Source organism: Xiphias gladius, chromosome 1 (assembly GCF_016859285.1).
Source record: "Xiphias gladius isolate SHS-SW01 ecotype Sanya breed wild chromosome 1, ASM1685928v1, whole genome shotgun sequence".
In the NCBI taxonomy this organism is placed as follows: domain Eukaryota; kingdom Metazoa; phylum Chordata; class Actinopteri; order Istiophoriformes; family Xiphiidae; genus Xiphias; species Xiphias gladius.
The window spans coordinates 20,871,825-20,896,736 of record NC_053400.1 but is presented as its reverse complement, the minus strand read 5'-3'; the positions used below and the strand labels follow the sequence as shown (position 1 = coordinate 20,896,736).

General features: G+C 40.5%; 1 protein-coding gene across 1 annotated transcript in view; it reads left to right on the top strand.

The window, feature by feature from the left end:
* The window catches only part of sox6 (SRY-box transcription factor 6), a 137,269-nt gene that overhangs the window by 48,864 nt on the left and 63,493 nt on the right, over positions 1-24,912 (top strand). Inside the window, exons 5-6 of the mRNA XM_040137349.1 lie at positions 1,596-1,806; positions 19,480-19,569. Coding sequence (XP_039993283.1) covers positions 1,596-1,806; positions 19,480-19,569 — 301 coding nt within the window. The remainder of the gene's footprint in view (positions 1-1,595; positions 1,807-19,479; positions 19,570-24,912) is intronic.

The following is a 24,912-nucleotide window of genomic DNA, read 5'->3' as shown; positions in this document are numbered from 1 at the left end:
TCTCTATATTACCAACTCCTATAGCCTTGATCCTGTGTAAAAAAGGAGAGTCTTGACCAATATACTGTAGTGTTAGGAGTGTTAATGTCTCATTTTGGATTTATGTTTAGAAGTTACCTAAAAGGAATTTTGGGTTAAAAGAATAAGTAAGAGGAAGGACACACAAAGAGAGTAAAAAGACAAAATCAGCAAAAAAAAAAAAAGGAAAGGTAAAATGGAGGAGGACAGGGAGAGATAGAGAGAAGAAAAGGAAAAGGCATAAGGCGAAAGGAATGAGAGTTTTGCCTTTGCTGATTACCTGACTCCACTGCTGTGCCATGCGTCTGTGTGGGCTGTGCCCTGAACCTGCGCCAGCTGATTAACCCAGCACTGCTCCACTCCCCTCAAGCACTCTCCACTGTCTCTGCCACACTGCATAATCATCCAACAGGGAGGCTGGGAGGTGCAGAGTAGGCCGGTCGGTCGTGCCACCCTGGCGCTTGGTACCAGACCATCCTACACACCACTGCAACTCTGCCTGGGGCTCGACATGCCACGCAGGGATGAGAAATTGGCACTGTCAACATTCCTGCCCAGTTTGCCGCATTCCTGACTTTTTATTTAGCATTGTCAGTGGCTCCAGACATGGTTGTATCATTTAACCCTGCTGTATTACACTCTGTTATCACACTGCTGTTGATTAAAGCTCAATTTTCCATGATGGGTGTGCAATATGTGTTGGATACAGATGTGTGTCATGTTTTTTCTCTTCACTATGAGGGCCCAAGTATGAATCAGAACTAACTGTTCCCCCCGTTAGAGGCTGCAAACTCCTGGCTGCTTAGCTACCTCCTGCATTCTCAGACTCCAAAAACCATAATTAACACCACCTTCTGTCAAACACAACCCTCAGCCATGGTCTGTGTGCTGACTGTACACTCCCATGTGCAGAGTTTTCTCTCCCTCCCTCTCCCCCTCAAGCGCTCTCCCAGTCTTCTCCCCATTTCCTTCATGTCTCTGTTTGTGCACAGGGAGCACTCAGCCAGTCAGCCAGAGACAGGACCCTTAGTTAAATACTAAACCATACACAGGTGGGACTGAAAAACAACAACAGCTTGAGATAGGACGCAGATTTATGATGGCTCAAGGCACTCAGCTGAGAATAGGTCTCCACTAGAAAATGAACAAATTACACACCAGTCACCCTAACACAAATGCACACTCAAAAGCAATTTGAGAAATTACAGTTGGGAGGTTCTCTGTGTAGTCTATGCAGATGAAAAGTAAAGCCTGAGCACATTATGGATATGCCCTGTGAAAGTGTACCTCATCATTTCATCTCAATTTTTCACTTGTCATATCTCATTTACCAACACAGCTAGCTCTGTTGAAGATACAGAAGCTGCTGTATGAAAGCCAGAGCCAAGTAATAGAAGTAGAGCCATTTGATATGGCCAAATCACCCCTGAGCCGCAAACACATGGCGATCACTGCATTTGAATGAAGAACTGTCAAAAAGCTCAATGGAGCCCTGACAGAACACAGAAACAGCCTCATCATTTAATACAGATCCCATCTCTTGTTGCCACCCCTCCCAACCATTGTTTGTCTTACAGGAATCTGACAGCAATAAGGTATGCTCCCTGTACTCCTTCCGGAACAATTCTACTTCCCCACACAAGCCGGAGGAGGGGGCCCGGGAGCGAAGTGACCTGCTGAGCGGATCAGCGTTTGGAACTCCAGAGCGCCGCAAAGGAAGCCTGGCAGATGTAGTGGACACGCTGAAGCAGAAGAAGCTGGAGGAGATGACAAAGACAGAGCAAGACGGTATGACTCCCTATGCGTATGCGTGTGTTTAGGGTATGGGCGTAGGGATACCTTTTTACTCCTATGTGTGCCTGATTGTCCCAAATTTTGCCTCTTTCTTTTTATAATTTTCTGGCTTCCGGACTGTCCACTTCTTTTTTCTTACATCTCTCCGTCTCATAGACTCATGCGGGAACACACACAAACTAGGAATACTGACGTTACAGTGTTTCCAGTTTGTACTGAACCTCTTCCAATGTGACAAAGACTGTGTGGCAGTGCACCTAAGCATAAGTGTGGTCTTCTTCCACGCCAAGGCAAAGTCTTTCACTATAAAACTCACAGTGCTAACCTTATGCCAGGAACATTACCTCTTTTTATTTTGCTACACAGAACGCTTTTCACTCTGCACAGTTGTTCATCAAAGTTTGCTGCCCACAAACAACCCAAGCCCTTCTCGTGGATTTTACCTGTTTTGTGTGCCTAATTAATTCAACTTATTCAACACATCATGAAGATTTCAGAATTTTATTTTATTACTATTACCTCGCAGTGAAAAAAAAAATCTTTTCTGTGATAAGACTGTTAGGTCTCTGTCATATCTGTACCCCATTTCACCGTGCCTGGCTCTCCTTCCCACAGCCTGCAGTCTATCAAGAGTATGGCGGAAAAACAAATATTTGAAAGAGCTGCTGAAACACATCCCCCTTCTTAATTAGGGCTGTAGTAATATAACTACATCCAATCAAATGTTAAATCCCCTTGAGAATGCATGTGTCTCATTTAGTGTCTGGGGAGCTCTTAGCTTAAGCACTTCATCAGACGAATAAATTAGACCTCTGTTAGCCTAAAAATAATTTTCCACTTCTTTTTTAAGTGTTCGTTTGGTGATCTTTGTATCATAGCATCAGAGGCCTCTCACCAGATAATCATTTAGCCACATCGCGATATGAGGACTGATTATTTTGTGGTGTCGTTTAGATAATAAAAGGCAGAACAATTAGTCCTTATTCATCTGAACACAGACAAATTTGAGATCATTTAGAAAACGGAGAAGTCTGGATTATTGAAATGGATCGAAATGAGCAACAAACGTCGCAATGTATTTGAAACATTAAACACACAAAACACGTATAAGCATGCAGGCATTTTGGCCCTTTATACCAGTTGAAGCTATTTATATTGTAATCAGTACCTTTTATAGTATTTAATAACCACTGATATTGGCAGTTTACCAGAAAAAAATATGATAAAACAATATCCAAAGGTGCACCCATGGACTTGAATATTAGGGATAAGCAGTATTCTTGCCATTGGGCTTAGATCTGGCTGCCCACAGCAATTTACAGGACAAATTTTGGTTGGTAAAAAAAAGTAAAGAAGTTCTGCTAGTATTTCTTTGTTTTACCCTAAGGGAAGAATATATATTTTATGTGCCTTGTTTCTTGTGGAGTTGATTTTCAGGGCAAGACTGTCAGTGCTCTTTGTAGCGGTGGCGGGTGTTATGGTAATGAGCCCCAGCTGGTGAAGGCTGGTTGTTGCAGTAATTTAAATGGTCAAGTGCATCTTGTAATCCAGGGCCGTATGTCAGCGCAGGGAGGAGAGGCTGCTTTAGAGTGCCATACAGCTGTTTTAATCTCCTGTTAATAATAGAGACTTGGTCTGCCTCATGCGCTGTGCATCATCACCACCAAAATAAACTCCCTTGTTGCAGGAAATTAGTTTCTGAGCAGGGAACACAGCAGAAGACAAGAGGCTCACAAAGTTCAGTATGCTGTCCCCAAGCTGCAGGAACTGAGAGATACTCTGTTCTTGAGAGCGCTTGAGAAAGCTTCAGTGGTGATGATCAGTGATTACTGTAAAATGGAGGGAGAGGGTCTCTCAGAAACAGCCAAAGGAAAACCTCACAGAAACCTCTGACAAATCATGATCTCATGACTTTGTTTATGGACAGACACACAGCTGTAAATTGAAAAGGGCAGGATTGTCCATTAAAGAACGTACAAGAGAAGCCATTTGTTGTCTTAATGATGTTGCTAATGTGGCACAAGCAACAGATGAGCTAAATATAAGCATGACAACTGTTGTGTCTAATTCTGCTGCTTTGGTGCCTGGCTGTTGGGATCACCGAGGTCCTGAGAGACTCTTCACCATCTGCTACCATTCTTCTCTGGGCTCGCTTGTCTGGTCAAGAAAGTTCATTGTCCTGATGCACTGTGAACAAACACTGTGACCTCAAGTATGGAGGGAAACAAATGGTCTGCGGTTCATATTTTACACAATAAATTGCTTATACTGTACAGTATATGGAATGTGAAATTCCACTTAAAGTGATGTTAACACTGGTGGAAGCTTTGGGTTTAGATGCTTTCTGGACACGGTATCCTAATATTGTTGAATGTCTTTATTAGCTGTTCCAGTGCTTCTTTCATTTGAGTTTTTCAGATTTTGATTTTGTTGTGCTGTGAGAACCATACATGAAATTTAAGTCACCTCTGCTGTATTGTAGTGGTAGCAGAATTCTCAAAGCTTTTCAGTAAAAATGAAACTAAAAATACAGTATTTGAATGGTTAGGACTATGTGGAATAAATATTTTTGTTGGTTAAGACAGCACCTGAGCAAAAAAATCAATAAATAGTAATATTCCGACTTGTTCTAAAAATACTGTCTCCATTCAAAGAAAATTACTGACCAGTTTCCTTCATTGACAATGATGCTTTATAAACATTATTACAATAAAGGCTGGGCTCAGTGTTGTAGATATCACTCCTCCATCCCTTCATCTCTATATATTTGTACCCTTTCACCCTCTCTATCCTTCCGCCCTTCCTTTCCATTTCTGGTCCTTAAAGTGCTTTAAGTGCTTGAGACTGTGCTAATGAATGAAAATGTTCTCCCAGCAGCAAGCACCGCATTTAGCTGAATAGTCACCTTTGCTGTAAAAGCTCTATTAGGTCCAGTTGCCAGCAGGGCTAACGATTGTGCCCCATGTTTATTTACTAGGTATTGTAAATGCATTATTTATGGATAAGTCTCCAGACAGCACTTGTCAAGAGTTAAAAATGTCAGTATAAAGTATTAGGGGAAAAAGAAAAATAGCCACGATTATAAAAAGCCAAGGTGACCTTGATTTGATTCACATGCAATTAGAACAGTTTTATATAATGCACTAAAGTATGAATCAATACCGTGCAAGTCAACACAGAAATACTTTGTGTGTTGAGTCTTTATGATCGTCCCCAAGACAAGGACGAGTAATTGGGTTTCAGCTTCCTGTCTTAGCTTTTAGGGATTTTCGTAGGCTCGGTACCTACTTGTTGAGTCCTTGCCACTACAACCAGCACTGAATTGGATTGGATTTTAAAAAGAGGCAGTCTCATTCTTTTTGGTCTCGTAAGTACAGTAATTGTCTAAATGAGAGAGATCTAGAGCCGAAACAAATGGGGGGAAAAAAAAAAGCAGCTTTAGATAAGCTCAGTCCAATATGTTTGGTCATTTTAGAATTGTTTCCAGTGTTTCATTAAAATCCATATATTTTCTTCTTATTAGTCTGGTGATCCTTTCTCATGTATTTACTGTTGTCGACTACAATAGCTATGGTATCCAGATTCACACCTCAGTTCCCTGGATGGTGTTGAAAAAGCAGTGCTGCATGTGATCCAGGGTCATCCACCCTGCAAACAGGTGTGGTGTGTGAGGACATGTGACACAGCTGTTAAACTGACAGTGGAGCCTTTTCACAAATAATCTATAGCTTTCATCTATAAATATCAATAACCCAACATTCAAATTTATTAAGGATAACCCCCCCGCCCCAAAAAAAACAACAAAAACAAGAAAAACAAAAAACAGAATGATGACGCCCTTCCTTAAGGCTACAGCTTTTTTGGACCAGTTAGAGAAGATACAGTAGCTGCTCAAGCAGAATATTCAACACCTGGAGCCCTTTGACAGAGTCATGGCTAATTAGCTTAGCAAAGGGGAGCCGTACCACCTTTCAGCCAAACTGCAACCCCTTTTTAATCTCACATAGAAGGAAATGTATTGACTACAGAGAAAAAAGTTCCCCTATTACAGTGGCAGGTAACCTAACCATTGTTTGTGAAATAAAATAGCAAAACATGGCCTGTCCCTGTGAACTAATTGTGTCTGGGCATGGGGTTATGTGTGTGTACTGTATGTGCTTCCATGTTACCACTTAGACATCTCTTCCTCTCCCTCTGACTTCATCACCTCTCCTCTATTTGTAAGTGTAATCCCCCCGGCAAGGTTGTGTATTATCACTGCATAATGACTGTGCAGTAGGTTGAGTGTGGGGGAGTGATCAGCATTGTGTGCGTAGCCCCAGGTCATTATCCTCTATTACAACAGGCCATGTAATGAGATTCAGGGGTGGGTGAAAGCTTTGGAAGAGAATAGGATCAGCTCTAAGCCTGTGGTCTGATTAGCACTGATGAACTCTTGACTCTGTTGTAGCACTGTCCCCTGTCAGTGTCACAGCCCCTTCTGACTCTACATGGAGGCTCACTGGAAATTGGATGCAGGTACTAAATAGCACCAGTGGTTTTATTTTTGGAAAATTGTTTAGTGTGAATGTAGCATTTAAATCATTGTGAAAGGTTTTCTGAAGTTAAATTACATATAATGTAGTATGTATTATGCATTATATTTGAAAAAATACCCCTTCTCTCCCCCCAAACAGACTGATGCACTTTCTCCCCTCCTCTTTTAGATCCCTCCCTTCTCCCCTCTCCTCTCATCCCAGCTGCCATGTCATCTGGTTCTGCTTTATCCCACCTAATTAATAGGAATCTTTGTTATAATGATCTGAGCATGAGCCTCTGACTCTATGCATATGCAATGAGGGCTGGAGATCCAGTTGCCTTGGTTGCAGATTTTGAGGCATTCTTCACACATAGCTCTATGCTGCCTCTGAATGCAGCAGCCTACCGGACAGCGTAAGGCCGGGACTCTCCTGGCAGGACACACACACTGGCCAAACATCAGTCAAGAACCATCTCTCCTGTCCACCATGGTCCCATTTCCTTTAATAATCTGTTGTTTATTCTGTCAACATGATATGAGCAAGCTACTTATCTTGATGCAAGTAATCTATTTGATCAAACAGCCGATATAGTTTTTTGTGTGTGTGTGTGTGTGTGTGCATGCTTGCATACACTGTCAGTGGGGGGCTTCCTGTGTGTGTGTGTGTGTGTGTGAGTGTGAGTGTGAGTGTATGTGTGTGTTCTCTCTTGGCCTGCGGTGTGGTGCACCAGCCCAGCGGAGCAGTGCTCTGGTCTGTCACTTTTGTTTGAATAGGTAATGTAGATCTGTTCAGGCTGAAGAGACATGAGCTGGAATCGCTTGTTAGGACACATGATCAAAAGCGGCTCTCTGCTCTCTGCCAATCAACCCTCTTGTCACCCTGTGAAGCAGACGTTAAATAGATTTTTCGGCTGTATGCCGTGGGCAGCCTGCCAGCCTGACATGTGAACTTTCAAAAAAAAAAAAAAACTGCCCCTCACTCCTCCCTAATCTCACTTTCCCATCCTTTTCCTTGTTCTCCAGTTTTTGCTTTTCCCTTTTTTCTTCCTCTTTTCTCTCCCCTTTTCCATGTTTCCTCTACCATCTTGTGACCTTTACCTGAAACAGATCAACTTTTCCCCTTCACCTATAATTTTTGTCTCCCACTCTGTTTTACTCTCCAGTGACAAAGTTGCTCCGCTGCCAGGCTTAGATCAGAGCCCAGGGCTAAATGGAGTGGCTGTATGAGGGGAATAGGGAGCCCAGAGTGCTTGGTCCACTGCCGAATTATGTATTTACTATCCGTTCCAAAACAGAGCCCTCACATAACACAGGCACATCCCCAAGGGATGATGGAGGCCAACACAGGTTTCACTTTACACAAGCTAAGATATAGATTTTGTTGGCCCTTCAAAATGGGACCCCTTTCTGCTGTCTTGGTCATTCAGATGACAAAACAAGCAGCTGCTTCTTCAATGTGCAATTCTTTGCATTCAAGATCACCTTCCCCAGTTCTCATATTCCGATTAGTCAACAGTAGCAACTGCTGTGGAGCATTCCAGGGGCCATCTTCCTGGGTTTCAGCTGTTGAGCGTGTCCCCCTGCACCCATGCAGCACAAAACTCCCATTGTGATCCTGGCTTACTGACTGCACAGGAAACCCTTGATAGGAGGAAACGGGTGTCTCTGAGAGACAAATCACAGCCAGGGTTGCACAGAGGCTTGTTTGTCTTTACATACTCACACACCCACTCACTGGTTGTAGGTATGTCTCATCAACTGCAGTTATAATGAACAGCGTATAAATGCAGTCAGTGACATCACTTATTGTGCAATAGCAATTTGGGAAAATTGTAAAATACTTTTTTTTGCTGTTAGAAAAAACAATAGATTTGACCCCTGTGTTGTCTGTGAGTGACTAGTTGATTAAATCAGCCACAGTTTGTAATGGCTTGACTCTTTTATGTGACACCACAGTATTTGGAGGGGCACGGGGATGGTGAAACACTGACACATAAGAAGCCAGAAGCCATTAATGCTACTATATTTGTCATTGGGCTGTGAGGACTAGAATCGGGAAATATCAACCAGGTTCTTCAGTTAAAAAGAACACGGAGGAGACATATACAGATAAACTTCATACAATCAGGAGAGTGGAGGAGGGGCTGAGGCAGTCAGAAATGGGAAGAACAGGGGCTATTCCACAATGGGATGGGGGGAAGAGGGAGGGCACATGTGTCCTGCTGTGTGTGTGTGTGTGTGTGCGTGCGTGTATGAATGCCTGCAGTAGGGTTACACTGGGAGACTTGTGTGCCAGCTCAGTATCACTGTCCTAGCTGTGGAATTCAGCTCCCAAGCATTCTCCACACATAACTTGACAAAAGAGCCGGTGTCATCTGACTAAGGATCAAAATAGTGCGAGTGTAACTCACACCCTGGGCACAGACAGACTCTCTGGCCTGCTAATGATTTCAGATTCACATTGCAGACTTGTTCTGTAAGTCAGAGGTACGTCAGCCATCCAGCCAAGAGATCCGCCTTGACACAAGCAAACATGACAACTAATGTAGATGCTGCCTATTAACATATTTGCATTGTTTTTCCCTAACAGCAAGTATGAATGTCTTACACCAAACTTTGATGTGCTGCCTCTTGAACAAAGAGACTCTTTAATCAGTTGTGGTGAAACAGATGTTTCCTCCCACTCAATGCTTTTTCTTTCTCCTTGTTCAATAACATTACATGCACCAGGAGATGTGATGAAAATGTCAGAAGAAACGAATAGAAATGTGTTTTATTGCACTGCAAGTGCACTGAGTGCCAATGATGATAATGATTTTACGAACGTCATCTCTCTTTGAAAGTACCTCCAGTATGATTTTTAAGTCTGCACCAGGCGAGTGGATAATGTGCTTTAAGACTACATTGTCAATTGCATTACACAAAGTTCAATCAATGGGGTATGTTATCATCTGAAATTAGGATTTGTTGGGGTGGCTTTTTGTTATTCTTGTCTTAATAAGCATAAACCTGGAAAAGGAAAAGTGGGTCATTAGACTCTATACAATCATTTTACTTCCTTCACTGCACACCTCATCTTCCTCTTTCCTCCTCCTTTGTGATTTGTTCCGGGTGGGTGGCACTTTGCTTCGACAAAGCCAATACTGTAAGCCTGTTGTTAGCTTCCCCGTTGTGAGCTGGACCAATGAGTTAAGTCGCTCGTGAGATGCAAATTTCTCCATCTTTGCCCAGCAGGTCTTAGTCCGTATGGCTCTGTATCCCACAGAAAGGGAATGGGCTGATTGAACAGAAAAATACAGCTTCTATTGTTGCTGAACCAACTTGAACAACAGCACATTGAGACACTTAGCTGTGGTCAAATGCATGGGGGTTTCTAGGAGTTGGAATGTTTAACCTTTAGAAGTGCTATGGTTACTTAATTTCTTTATCCTTTGGCAAGGCAAGAGTCAGAATAGTACAGTGTAAGAACATTAATTTTTAACTTTCAAATGGATTTTATTTGTTCAGTAATTGTGCTAAACAAGTTGTAAAAATGTTAGGTCTGGTATGATGACATGTTACAAAAGAAGACAAAAAGATGTCTACTAATTATTGAAACTTTTTAATCGTAAGAGTCTTTCTTTGTGTGCACACGTCCTTTTTTTTTCTCTGAGAACAAATAACATAATCTAAAATAGTGACCTTTGGTCTTATAGTCCAGTAAGCATTATGTGGTGCATCATGAACTCTGGCATCTTAGTAAACAAAGTTTGCTGTGAGATTTAATAAATGACTTTTGTAAATGAGAAAGCCAAACTGCAGAACTAGAAATAAATAATAGATTTCCTTTTTTCCTTCAAAATTTGTCATTTACTTAAACTATATAGTTTATTCACACACACTCACTTTAACAAAATTCAACATATTTAATGTATATGTAATATCCTGTATTAGCAAAAGTACAGTATATTACCCAGCTTATTTTTGTAATTTGTGCTTTTTTTAATATCTCATCTTATGGTTCAGTCTCTGAAGCGCATCGCCATCGTCCAGTTTTTATGATGAAATAAAGTTTCAATGTCTATACCAGGCACTTGGCTTCACTGCAAATTATAATGCATTCATGTGGATCCTATTAGTCTCTTTTTGTCCTTGTACAGTCAGACACCCATTAATTTACTAAATCACACTGAACAGCCATGATCACAGTACTCCACGTTTTCTTCACACATCTATTAATTTAACATAGATGAATAAATGTGAATGTTTTCGAGCATTGATTAGCAGGCAAGTTTATATCTGACAGTTAAATTGCAGGGTACTGAAAAAAATCTCTCCAATGCAAGGTACCCAGTAATTTAATTTTTGTGTTAAATTATTGTAATTTATTACAGTGTGTGGACCCTAATGATTACCAACATCAAATGGAAATTATAAATTGAAATCAAGTCCACATATTTCTCCTCATAATGCTCATCTCCACAAGTGCTGATCCCCTCATCAGCATCACTGAGATTGCAGAAGTAATGTCTACTTTTTCTTTCTAATAAACCAGACACAGGTATGCTTGCACACACTCAAAGACACACTTTATCTTTGTCTTAAAAAAGATTTTGAGATATTTTAATGCACTGTGCTTTACTAAAGGCTTTATTAGGTTAATTATTATTAAATCACAAACAATTGTGTAAAAGAAATAGTTTTTAAAAGAATTGTTTGTGTTTTATCTTGCTCCATTGTAATAAAAACCTCCACTTCTCTTTGACCTTGTCTGGTTCCTTTTACATGTACTATTTAGTGTTCCTTAATTTAATCAAAGTAGTAGTAGTTCGTTTCCCTTTTGAATATTAGAGTGCATTGTATTGATAGCTGTATTCAATACACTCCCTCTGCTGCCTGAATAGAGACTTTAAATAAAAGGACGGGAGAGGAGAGGGAATGAAAAGTTCATTTTGCTATCCAAGCATTTAATGGCCCTAGTTCTTAAAAGTGACCTTGTGGGGTAGAGAGCGAAGCAGCACAGCAGCTCCCTCCAGCTGCACACATGGCATCCATCGGGGGCACAATCACGCACAGTCCCAACACCTCAGGCTCGGACATATGTTGAGTTTTATTTCATTCTTCTGACATTAATCCTATTCACCAGCTGTTCTGCCAGCTGCCACTCTGCGGCTTAAGGGGAGATTGCAGTTTTGGGGGCTCTGAGTACTGGTTTATCTTGGCTCCTCATCTCCTCCTCACGAAGTTTTGATTGGATTTTTTTTTTTTTTACTTGCCCTCCTCCTACTTCCAGGTTCCTTGAGTGGCATACTTCCTTGCAATCTTCATCTCTCTTTCAACTTTTTTCCTTTTGTCTTCCCCCCCTCTAATATGTAGATAAAAAGGGGGTTAGGGCTGCAATTTGACTTTGATTCTTGGCTTTTTCTGGTCCTTGCCCTTTACGAGGCCTACAAGTCATCGGTAGGGTTTCTTCAAGATATGTTAAAAAAATATGCACAGAATATGTATTATTAACATTTATACCAAACGCCTTCTCCCAGGAAGTAAAGTATAGAAGTTAATGATGCACAGCACTTATCAGCATGCAGCACACCAGCCTCTTGTCTGCCCCTAAACTTCTCTCACGCTTTCTGTCAAGAAAACATTTGTAAGGAATCACAGCGCTGAAACCTGCTCACCTCACATTCATCTAACAGCATTTCTGTAGTATTAGCCTGGACATGGCCTCAGCCTGTACAGTTATGATTATTGACATATTGGGTCTGACATATTTCACATTTATGTGCATTGTCTGGAAGCATACTCAAGTGTTCTCAATGTCATTTCTGCTGAAGTACGGCTGGGCAGCCTGCGAGCAAGGGCCGCAATGAATTGATCATTGCTCACTGCTCACTTTAATAATTCAAGCCTGATTGCCACAGAGTGCCGCAGTAAAATGGATTGGGAGAGGTCACATGCTGCTCAGCTCAGGAGGTGAAGCCTCTTGGGGATGGTTAATTCATATATGCTTGATAGACACATGTCCTATTTAGAGAGGTCAGGGTGCTGTGTGTGTATACGGCTTCTCAGAATGGCCAGGTCAACACTGTGGGATTAACACGTTGGTCAGTGTAGATAAAGGGAGAGATAAGGGTGAGGTTCCTGGTCACATAGGCCAGCATGTTTAGCTGCCTGAGGTAAAAACTAAAACAGTCAAAAGAAGTTACCTGCACATTGCATTAGTTTTTCCCACTTAAAATTGCACTGTTTGTAATAGTTTTGATCTATGATTGGGTGTGTCGAGGTTTTTTCAGTCCACTTGGTTATTTAACGTTGCAACCCTCACTTGCTGATGGGATAAATACAGGGAATTGAATTAGATTGGCTGGAAGCAACCACAAATGTTCACAAAACATCGGAAAACCAAAAAGAAAGCACTGAACTTATTTTATTTTGGGTGCAAACTATGATAATTAATTTGAATTAAACTATTGATCTAACGTCAGGTATCAGCTCAGCTTTTGCAGAGCTGAGCTTCTCAAGCTCCTGTTCATAAAAAGACCTTTGACTTATCAGGAAAAACATCTTCTGACGCATAACCCCTTTGAGAGACTAACAACTGATGTTGGCAATTGATGCAGAATGACATGTAGACAGGCAGATGTCATTATGCTGAGGATACAGTAAAGGAGGTACAGACAAAAAGTAAGGAAAATATAATGAGGGGAACAAGGAAGTATTGGAGCAGAGGTGTTTTCTGTGACAACCTCAGAAGAAGCACATCTCATCTAGTTTACCTACAGTATATTTATAGCAACTGTTTACATGAGCAAACAGCATAGACTAAAGGTGACTAACAGAGATGTTCACCAAGTGGAATAATGATTAGGTGTCAGTTAAAAAAAAAGCCCACCCCAAGGTGCAGGTGCTCCAGAATACACTGACATGTCTCAAGGAGTTGGACCTCTTTATTTGTGCATGCCAGCACTAGTAATTTCATATTAAAAAGCTGGAATTATTTAACAGCACCAAAAAGTCATCTGGAAATGGCAGAGGTTATTAAAACTGTTGACAACGAGGAAAGGTAATTGCCTGAAAATGAGCGACAACGCACTGTTGTGCTCAGAATGTGTTTTTCCCCCAGCTCCCTCTTTAGCGTTTGCATTGTGCAGCATCACCCGGGTGTGTAACCTATTGCGTTCCGATTGCTCCCTTGCAATTAGTGCCCTTTTTGTCCTCACTTCAATAACGCCATGATTATGGAGACTTCAGGAGTATTTGCAGCATCCAACAGCTGTTGTCTCAGGGACTACCGGCTGAATGACAAAAACATGTTTTCTCTCTGCATTTCACTTCCCTGCCTGCCTCTTGTAATTATTATGCTTTATTTGGTGTGATGATGGGGTCTTGTTTTTAGTGTGTCTGTGATTAAGATATTCAAAGGACTCCTTGGAGTATGTCACAGTCATTTTCTTTTTTATCAATCTCGACTTTTGATTTGTTTCCCGTACAGCGCAGAGTGGATGGGAAATTAGACGTCAGCCTATCATTGTCTGAGAGATTTATCTTTGAGATAGAAATTTATGGCTGAATTAAAGAAATATACTCTAACACTGAATGTAAGAGTGAGATTTAAGAGGTTTTTTAAAGCTATTGAAAACATTCCAGTTTTCTTTATGTTTTAAAATTTAGACACATAGTTTTTACATGTGTAATCACATAATATAGTCACTATAATGAAGCAAATTAAAAGCACTAATATCATAGAGAGGAGTTGTTAAAGCATAATTTATGACTGTATAAATCACCGGAATAACAGTGACATTTGTACGTGTACACTAAAACTAAAACTACCTTCAAACTAAATAACATTGGATATTACTCATCCAGTTGATTACTTCGCTAGACATTTTAGCTTGTAGGATGTCCAGACTACACTAATGAACACCAGGATACAATATTCAACATAAAATAATAAACAACTATTTTTCCTTAATAAGATCCCAAAGGAAAAAAACCCTATTTATTCAGTTCTCACATATTTATTGTGAACATATGCAGGACAGCATATTGGCCAAACATCTTTGTTACCTGCCATTTTCCAACAAATGACATGTAAAAAGCTGGCACATTTTATACACTTATAACTTGTTTGGTTGGAACTAACCAAGCAAGTCTATAGTGCGGAATGGTAAAGAAGCTTGTTTAAGGAAATTATGGTTACTGGTGGGTCACGTTTCATACAAGTCATTTGATTTTTTTTAGCAAATGTAGTTTCAATGCTGTGCATTTTAATATGTTGAGCAGCTATTCTATATGTTTATATTGCGACAAGAAATTATGTTTATTTCGTGTCGCTGCTTAGAGTCACTCTTTATTTATTTATTTTTTTAAATGCTGCATTCTTCAGTTTTGTCATAGGAGCTCAAAGATCTTCCTAAAGCCCAGTTTAGTGTTCTGTGGAGGTTTTGGTTCTTGCTGACCATAATTAGAATATGACAAATTGTAAAATCTGTGCTCCATTCATGCTGAAACTTGTTTAGAGACTCTAAGCCCCACTTCCTCTGTTTCTCTCACTGCAAATAGCATTGTTTCCCTATTTGCCTCACTCTGTGGGCCTCTGCATTCTAAGGAGGAAATTATGTATATGGTCAGTGTCAGTTGATCATTGATTTGGTGACTACATGTTTCCCCTTGAGGCTGGAACAACTGATATACAAGGCCAAAGCTAAAGGGGGGGTCTCTTAGTCTGTTATCCATGATTTATGGCTAATTTGACTCTCCTAGATAACTCTCTTTTCTCTGCCAACGGCTTTTCAACACAACAAACACTCAAACACAAGTATCATCTTTCTCCCAGGAGAACAGTGCACACAGAGAAGCTCAGAATGTGGTGGCAGACGGTTTAAACATTTTCACTGCTGACAACACAGGGTAATAAAACACCCACTGCTGCAAGTTGTAACAAACCATTTTTGTGCTTTGAAGCAGTCACGGTCTTTTCAAACATGATGGCGTGATTTGTTGCATCAACAAATTTAATAGATTAAACCTTTTAGAGATTGAAAACTTTGATATTTAAAAGTGAAGTTGGCCGTTTTTGCCCAACCAGTGCTGTTATATTTGTGAACTTTAATATACACACTGGACTTCATATCTCCATGGCAATCTGGAGAGCCATTTGAAAATTAGTGTGTCATGAATTTTTAAGATCTGCTTTATAACCGTCCAATCCAATTCCAAAGTGACAAGATGTGATTTGTTTGTAACTGTGTTTATTTGTCTATTTGGGATTTCACTCAGTAATTTGAGATTTTCCACAGTTAGCTGTGATCATTTGAATTAACTACTCTGTTTAGAGCACCAATAAAAACCGAAATTAGTAAAAGACTTTCCCCTACCTTCGCTACTCAACCACAGGCATTTGTAGCTAACTACCGCTCAATTTAATAAAGTATTTTGTCTTACAATGTGAACAATAAAGAACAAATTTAGATTATTAGTTGGTGCAGTAAAATGTCAGCGAGATAACAATTGTTGGAGCATACTATGTGAGAAAAACACAGAGAAACAGACAAAGAGCAGAAATAATAACATATCCATATTTTCCCTCAAGACTGTCAGCAAGTCAGTCCGTACAGATAGGAAAAATAGTTTGTAGTAACCTGCCTCTTAGCTTCACTACTGTGGTTTACAGTGAACATGATGTTCTGGCAGCCCCGACTGCCAGGTGCTGAAAGCTTTGTTTATGTCACACATCAGCATAGAAACATTGTTTCGTTGAGCTTTGTGAGGATCATTAGCTTTGTTTTTAATACAGTTACTAAAAAAAAAAAACAGCTGTAGCCTAATCTACCCAACTCATCTTGGCTTTATGTGTCTCAATCACTGTGCCTGTTCACCCACATTAATACGATTACAGAATACCTGCATAGGAAAGCTTTATACCAGAGATGTGAGAACTGATAGGAGATAAACATATTGAATTCGCCAGCATTAAATCTGTGATGACTATTCACTTTCTTCTGAGTGCAACTTGGAAACTCTCAAAAAATCTCGGGAGAGGGTTCAGTGTATTTTTCCAGCTATACAGCACCAGCCCCAGAGAAGAGACAATGAGACCCAGACAGGCTTAGTAGTCCAGAAACCATTCCCCTTTCAATAGGAACACGCCTTGGACACACACTCCAGTAGTTTTGTCTTGTATGTTGCTATCTGTGCTAGCTGCAGAGCGGAGGGGGTCTGTGCCAGGCAAGGGTCCATAGGGACCATTGGAATCGCTGGGGCTGGAGGAAGTTGGTCTGGGTCCAGTGGGGCGATCTGGGCTTGGTGACAAGCCAAGCTGTCTACTGCAAGGACGCTGGGAAAATGTAAATAAGAGCCTGATAAGGGCTATTGTTTTCATTCCATTCTCATCCCAGCTGAATGGCCTGCTCCCCAGCCACAGAGCATTTTATCTCGAGAGGGGGATGGAAAGAAATGGAAGGGGTGGGGGTGCGAGAGATTTAAGAGCCCCCATAGGAAAATAAAAATAAACTCACTGGACTCTTGTCTTGTTTAAGCTAATTCCCCAGTATGTGATGTCCTACTTTAAGAGGACAAGTGTGTAGCTCTTCTTTACGCTAAAAACTTCAGAAGTTCTACATTAACTGTCTCAAATAATTATTTGCCCTTCACTTGCAAATCTACCAGCATTTGATATCCAGTGAAATCAGTGAAGTGTGAATTTTTTTTATCAGAATTTGTTATTTTATGTTGAATACAGTGTGCATCAACTTGATATTCTCTGTGTCATAACTTGACAGTAATTATTATGTTGATACTAACCAGTGTTTCCATTGGCATCTATAATTTCTCCAGAGAAAACAGACAGGCATTTTAGAAACTGAAATAGCATTCCTCCTATTAATCTAAATTCTTCTGAAAAATAGGCTGTAGAAGGGTGCTTTGAAAAAAGCCAGACATCTGACTCATTTACTGTTTTCCTTGAGTGCGCCTGCGCAAAAGTTGCTCTGCTTTCACCAAATCCATTTTTGGTTGCCTGTTTTGTCCACAATGTTTGAACACTGAAAGGTGTTTGAGAGTTATTTTATAGACTAATCCAGGCCATTACTCACCTCTCCCAGGTGGAAGGCAGGGAGGACAGCGCTGCATTCCAGCTGTAGTCTCTCCTGTTGGAGGACTTGGCAGGTCGTGTCTGGCCCAGCAGTGGGGATGGAGAATTGAGGGAGCGGCAGCTCTCCTGAGAGGGAGGTGGAAGGGAGGGGGAGGACTGGAGTAGAATGGAAGCTGGCACCACATTATCTCCAACAGTTGGTGCATTCCTTAATGATCAAGTGCTGGAGCAGCATCTGTGATGAAAGTGTGTGTGTATATATGTGTGTGTGTGTGTGTGTGTGTGTGTGAGAGAGAGAGTGAGGGAGCATATGTGTACATATCAACATATGTTGACTGTGTTTGTTTAATTCCCCTTTACACGACTTTAAAAATAAGCCTTTTTCTGTGCTTTAGGGTAGAAAATATCATGCACTGATGTTGTTCTGTCTGTCTGAGGATTACGATGTGTTGGGAGTTTGTTGTTCAGGGAGAGGAAGCTGTCTCACCCAGGGATGACGTGCAGAGAAGAAGAGCTGAGCTCTGCTATTCTCTCCTGCCCTTAACCTCTGTTTTAAGAACTGTGATCTTTGTGCCATGGAGGGAGTTAACACACACAAATACACACAATACACACAGCCTTTTTCTCTCTCTGTCTCTTAGGGTCAAGGGAACAAACTGTGAGTTGGGAATTGGAAAGTCAATAAAGCAGAAGTAATGTTATAATGACCCTGAGCTGAAGATGTCCTGTCGACCCCCATCACATTGGAGGAAGTGGACAATCAAACAAAATGGTCACTCTGCTTGATCTCTCTGAAAGCCATCCTTAAACAAGGCCACAAGAACTACTGACCTCCTGTTACTCCCAGTTCCTCTGAAGTCAGTGTGTTTGTCAGAGGGAGCCAAAGTGTTTGTGGAAGCCAAGGGCAAGAGATGTTAAAGTGGGATAAAAGGAAACAACGCTTGTATACATTCTAAACTGCATAAATCCTCTTTCTGTTTGATGCCAAGGATGATAATGGGTGAAAATGGAAAAGTCCAGAATATTGCATCATGTGACAGACCCCTCTCCATCTTTCTCACCACTTTCTGTTTCAAATTCTGTGCAACATGGAAACAAAAACACGTGACGGCTACATCAAACTGAGAAAAAAACCTCCTGAGTGGCATCATTTGAAATATTAACATGCTTATGAATTGTGTCCTTTTGTTGTCAGAACTATGTTCATAAATGATCCACTGTTAGATATGTGGTTAGACTATTCATTAGTATGCCCCAGGGCTTTGTGGTAATAATTAGTGTGTCTGCTTTGGTTTTGCATTTTGATCCAAATCTAGAGAAACAAGTTTTTACAAATTACATAATCCTCAGGCAATATAGGACGCCTGAAGGCAATTTCTATAGAAATCTGCACAGTTGTTTTCTATTCATCAAATAGACACTACGTTAATTGTTCTCCCAGAACAGGACTGGACACTACACTACATCTTGATCTGGTTCAGATTGGAGGCAGTCTGTGGAGACAGTGGCTCAAGGTGGAGGGGTGGAGGCTTTCTTGTGCTGCTGGTGTTTGATGGGAACAGGCTGACCCCTAAGCACTGCTGGGATGGCGGAGGCCTGGGTCGGCTGGCCCAGTGTGTTCTTTATCAGCTACCCCAGCGACAGCATGGCAGATTGCAAGCCATTCCTCCTCTGATTCATTGTCTGGTGGACAAATGTTAATTGTTTTCATCATTGGCAGCTATGTGAATGCTCGGACGTACCCAGTCTCACTCTTTGCCTCCCACTTAATGTGTGTCTCTGCCCTTATGCTATTCCCACAATGCCTTCTCCCCTCCTCAATCCACCCTTAGTTCATCTCTCAACTGTCAGACTGAGTCTCTTTAATGTTTGCTGTGCAATACGATCAAATACCTCTCTTTCATCTGATATCATCTTTCTTTAATTTTCATTTAAGTGAATAGACTTAGAGATTCATAACAATCACAGAATTAAAAAAAACTAGAAACTAAATTCAATACTCAATATCCCATAATTATAAAAAAGTCTCTAAAATAATTTATTCATGTTTTGTCATATTGCTTTTTTATTTTAGAATCCTCATGCATGGAGAAACTTCTTTCTAAAGACTGGAAAGAAAAGATGGAGAGGCTCAACACCAGCGAACTTTTGGCAGAAGTAAAAGGTAGGACTACAATGACTGCATTAAACCAAGCAGATTTACCAGACACACACCACTTGTTAACAAGTCCCTCATTCCTATCAGACATACATAGTCCATGTACTGTATAATCTCAGAAACAGCCTTGTACTCTGAAATAAAACAAAGGCCTTTGGCTGCCCTCCTCATTCATTTCTCTCCTCCCTTATCTTTTATTGGAATGCCCGACTCTGTCCAAAGTGCTGTCTTCAAAATTCCAGCCCATTTAGACCCATTCTGAGGCGCTCTGTGCTCGTCAGCGGTTCATTGTTGTTGTCCCTTCAGACGGCCCTACACCTAGCTACTCTGCTCTGGCACATGTGGGGTGCGTTCATGCCGCTCTGGTAATTGTTGAACCCAAAGTGGGCTTGATGTAAACAGAGCATGGCTGAGCTGAGAGAAGCCGTTCAGAGAGGAGAGGAGATGGTGCGGAGACGCGCAGAGTCGTCTCCTCAGTGGGCCTGTGTTTGAGTGGAATGTCTTGACTCTGACCATGAATGCCCGCGCAGGGTATCAAGTGCAGCACGGCAAAGCGCAACTCAGCACTCCCCCAAAATCTCTGTTTATGACAGAGAGGTGGGCTGAGGATGGGCAGGGCTGCTGGTTAGTCCTTAGCACTGACTGTTACTGAGAGCTGGTGTGTTTATACAGCACAGGAAAGCACAATACCAGCTGGCTGATAACACCAGGCTGTCACTGGATCTTATACTCTCCCCTAAAGATTCTTTTCATCAGACAACTTCATGTGTCTTGTTTTTATTTCTTGAAAACCATCTAGACAATATGAATTCAGAGCATTCTCAATAGAACACTGAAACGCTTTTTTTCTTAATATTCCTTGAAGAGTACTCACAAACCTATAAAGACAGCTCATTTCACTGCTGTCCAGGTGATTTTGATCCATAGCGTAATTGTTTATTTTTATAAAACATGTGTGACATACATAAATAAATCTAGTGTTTGGTTTTCATTATTGAATTACACTTTCTCCATTTGCAGAGGAAAGGAAAAAAAGGCTGTTGAATGTTCTAATAAGTATATTCATTGGCAATAACCTTAATGAACTGAAGTATAAATCATTGCTTGGTAAACTAGATTCATTGTACCTGCCCTAGTATACCGTATGCCAATGTAGATCAAAGTGCACTGGGTAAAATGTTTAAAATGATTTAGCCTTTTGAAAGCTGGTCTGTTAAATTACAGGCAGGGCATTTCTTCTGATGAATGGGAACGGGAAGGTTACTTGGTGGTTTGTAAACAGGTAGGGAGTCTGATAATAAACACTATGGCCTCTGTCTGTTGATGAGTTATGGAGACAGTCTATACACCACAGTTACCAATATAAATGCTTCTCCTATCACAGTGGCAGCCTTAGATTTTTAATTAGCATGCCATTTCATATGACTGTAGACATTTCAAAGGGCTGCTTTGTGCTCCCCCTTACAAATGTCTCTCTCTCTCTCTGCGTTTGATGTCTGCCTGATGTAAATACGGGCAATTAAAAAGAAGCCCTGGGTTGGAGACGCACAAGGTCCACTTAATTAAAACACAAACAAAGGTACCAAGCAGAAAACACCTTATGATTAAGATCTAAAGTGTTATGATGAATCAGAGGTCCCATTAATTGTTAGGTTAAAATCAGTACAAAAGGCAAACATGCCTGTAGATTTTCAATGAATAAAAGAAAAGTAGAAAATAAAGACTGACATTCATATAAAGACTACAGTACCTACTAGCAGAGTGGCCTTGTATGTTCTATGCTGATCAATCACCAATTCCTTAACCAATTATACCGAACGCCTTGTAGGCTACCTTTTGACACTGTTCTACCGAAACCTTGAAAGAGAAGTAATTGTGTTATTGCACAGGCAAGTGCTGGAATCTGACTGGTGAGGAAATAATTTTGTCTCACTCTTCTAAATCAAATAAAAATGCAAAACAATAGGTGTGACAGAATTTGACCCAAGGCTTTACCCATGAAAGGAAAAGCATTCTTTTACTACTGTTGTGTTGAAACATGCCCGGAATACTTTATCCTGTTGAGGTGAAAACGCACGTACAGTAAACAAACAAAACAAAACAATCGTATCAGCAACATCAGACATTTGCTTCTCAAGGTCTGCTAACCCAACCAACCATTTACCTCTTACTGATGACACATCTATAATTATAGCTTATTGTCATGTAGATGTTTGGCTATATAATGTGCCGTTTCTGAGGTAAAGACATTTTTTAGGTTTTGGAGTCGGTAGAGACAAGAACAATAATCCAAAAGAGGCAGTGTGCTTAAGCCAGACATGTAGAACGGTGTTATTAAGAGTTAATGATTTCAAATCTCTATCACCTTTTCTTGTATGCTGCAAGGGCTTAACATCAACAGGGGCAGGCAAAAAGGAGAGTTTGTGAAGGAGCATTAGCGGCGGATTTCTTTTCACCAGTCAATTCCAGAGCTGTTTGTTTTCATACCTGAGCTTAGCTGTCAATCTGCAGGAACGATGAGGAGAGAGATGAAATCTCCTGAACAAAACCACAGAGCAAGAAAGGGAGGCCAGCTGGAAGGGCTCCAAACCGCAGAAAGTAGCAGATAATAAGAGGCAAGGTGGAAGGAGTGCAAGAGGGAGAGAGAAAGAAAGAGTAAGAGGGAGAGAAAAGGATTTTAGACATGGATACGTGTATTTATATGTATAATAATATAGCTCAAAGAAAATTTTCTCTTAAAAAAATGCAAAGCCCCCATTCATCACATGATTTAGGATGCTTATAATCCCATACATAATTGAACAGTGTATATATGACTGCATGTATGTATATATACACATATACGTTGTGTCAAATGTATACAAATATAGTACACAGTGTCCTGGGGTAGATAAGGTTGCTCTCTGTTGCATGCTTGCTCTGTGCAGGGTCTTTGAGCCTCGTACTCAACAGAGCTGTTTAAGTTTCCCTGCTGAGTGCCAGTCTCCCGGCCCCCTGTTGCTGTGGGGGGGTCAAAATGCTCAACCATTTACTCAAAGTGAAGGAAAATATGTAGTTACTAAATTGGAACACAAGCTGTATTCATTTTCTTGGAATTTGCTCAACAAAATAAATAAATAAGCAAATAAATAAAAATAAGAAAACAGCTCAACATTACACTAGCGTCGAAATGGCTGCTTGAATTCTGAAGCAGAAAAATCAGGACTCTTGCACTGTCACAATCAATTTGAGAATGGTGTCTACATGACATTGGTTGGGTGCACACAGACGGTCCTGTGGCAGGCAGATAAGTGGAAGCTCTTTAGGAGGAGAACACAGGGCAAAGCCGGGCGGCAGCTGAGACCGATTTGATGCTGGCCCTACCTGTGCTGGCTTTACTCCTGCACAGACAGAAAGGAGTCCACTGTGTGAACACAGAGCGCATATTGTTCAGCCATAGGGGTTAGCTTCAGAACATGATTATTCACCTCAAAATTTAACTTTATTCTTAATGGCTTCCATAAAGTAAGGTTTTTATGCCACTGGAGATACACAGCACAATATCTTTGCACACATTTCCCAGTGACACTGACTTATGTAGCTTTAGAAACAAGTAGAAAAAGAATTCTGTGTAGTAGATTTCAAATAGCTTGTGTATTTTTACAGCACAATATATATGAATATCATATATATTATATATTCCCAAACATACAAAAACATTCACACAAACAGCACAAAACAGTATCTGTCCAGTTGCTCCAGTCAAAAATGCCTCAGTTAGCATTTTCTCCACAACACTTCAGTCAACTGTTTGCCCTGTGCACTCAGGTGAAATATGAGCCACAGTAAATCATTATTCCTCAGGCCACATTTGCCAGATGAATGTATGAGAGTGTTGGACTGTGTGTTTTTCTCCTCTAATGAATTGAGGAATTTAGCTTGTGGCATTGGAGGTAAAGAAGGAAGAGCTGTGATCGTGTGTTTCTGTATGTGTGTGTGTGTGTGTGTGATAGGAATAGAACTCTCTGTTGCTGTACTGAACTATATTCCAGTGGTTTGTCATGGTTTGTTCAACTAACGACTTTAAAAGTTGTATAATACATTTCATATAAACAAATATATTAATCCTGTCTTCAGCTGAAGAGAATGTAAAACATTTATGAAAACACATCTGTGTCATTTATTAAAGGACACATTCGCAAAATATTTATCAGCTTTCCCTCAACAAAGCAAATTTTATCTCCACAGCCATGGAAAACTGCTGAAGGCCTGACCTACGCTAGTACTAAGGATGTAAACGAAAACAAATATGTTATTTAGGTATGAACACAAGGAAAAATCAGAATGAAGCATGATAGTTTTTGCACAGTTTTTTTTTTTTTAACCTCATTAAGCCTGGCACCTTGCACAACTTGACAGCAAATGGGAAACTGACAAGCTGGAGTTAGGGACCATCTCAAAAGTAAATGTAAAACGGTGGTGAACTTTTCAAATTTTGTGGACAACTTTCGCAGTTTTTTGACAGACACTTCAAACCAGTGTAATCTTCATATAGACCTCCTACAGTTGCAAGCACAACCTCAATTTATTTTTTTTAAATTATGCAATATGGCCCTGTGAGCTAATATTGCCTGTTTTTTTTCTCAACACTTCATCATTACATTACATTTTCACCGTCCATTTCAGAGTACCTTTTTTACTTTTCTCGAAGTTGGAGTTCACATCAGGCTTTATCATTTGATTAATTAAGGTGCATTAGTAAAATACCATGTTATACTTGTTATTTTGAATACTTCATGAGCAGCTTATAAATCCTCATCTACAACATGTACTTATAGAAGTATATATAGCGTCAGAAACAATTAAACACGGAAAATGAAGCATTGAAGGATTTCTAGCAACTTCTGGTATAAGTGTTACACCTCTAGTTAGTAATGTAGATGTCAGTGTTTGTCAGTGTCCTGACAACTTGAGAACTAAGCAGGTGGTATTGGACTCAGCTGTCTTTGCTTCCTGTTCAGCTATTTCAGTCTATCACTTGTGATCTGGATTAAACCCAGACAGAAGGCATTGTTAATACATTTATCCATCAAAGACAACAGTCTAAAAGTCTTTTGAAAGACCTCTTTTGCACAGTCAAAGGAAACAGGTATGCTTGGCTTTAATTATCAGCCGTACAGCTAAGACCAATGAATAAATGTTCTGTGAAAAGAATGAGATTACAGCTAACTCCTAATTCACTTCCAAGGTTTTGCAGACAGTAAGCCGTTGCCTTGATCACTGTCTCGCAGCCCTTACACCCTTTGTATGATAAAGACCTTGAAAACTGTGTATGCTTTTTATATTTTAAGGGCACAGGGGTCAGACTCA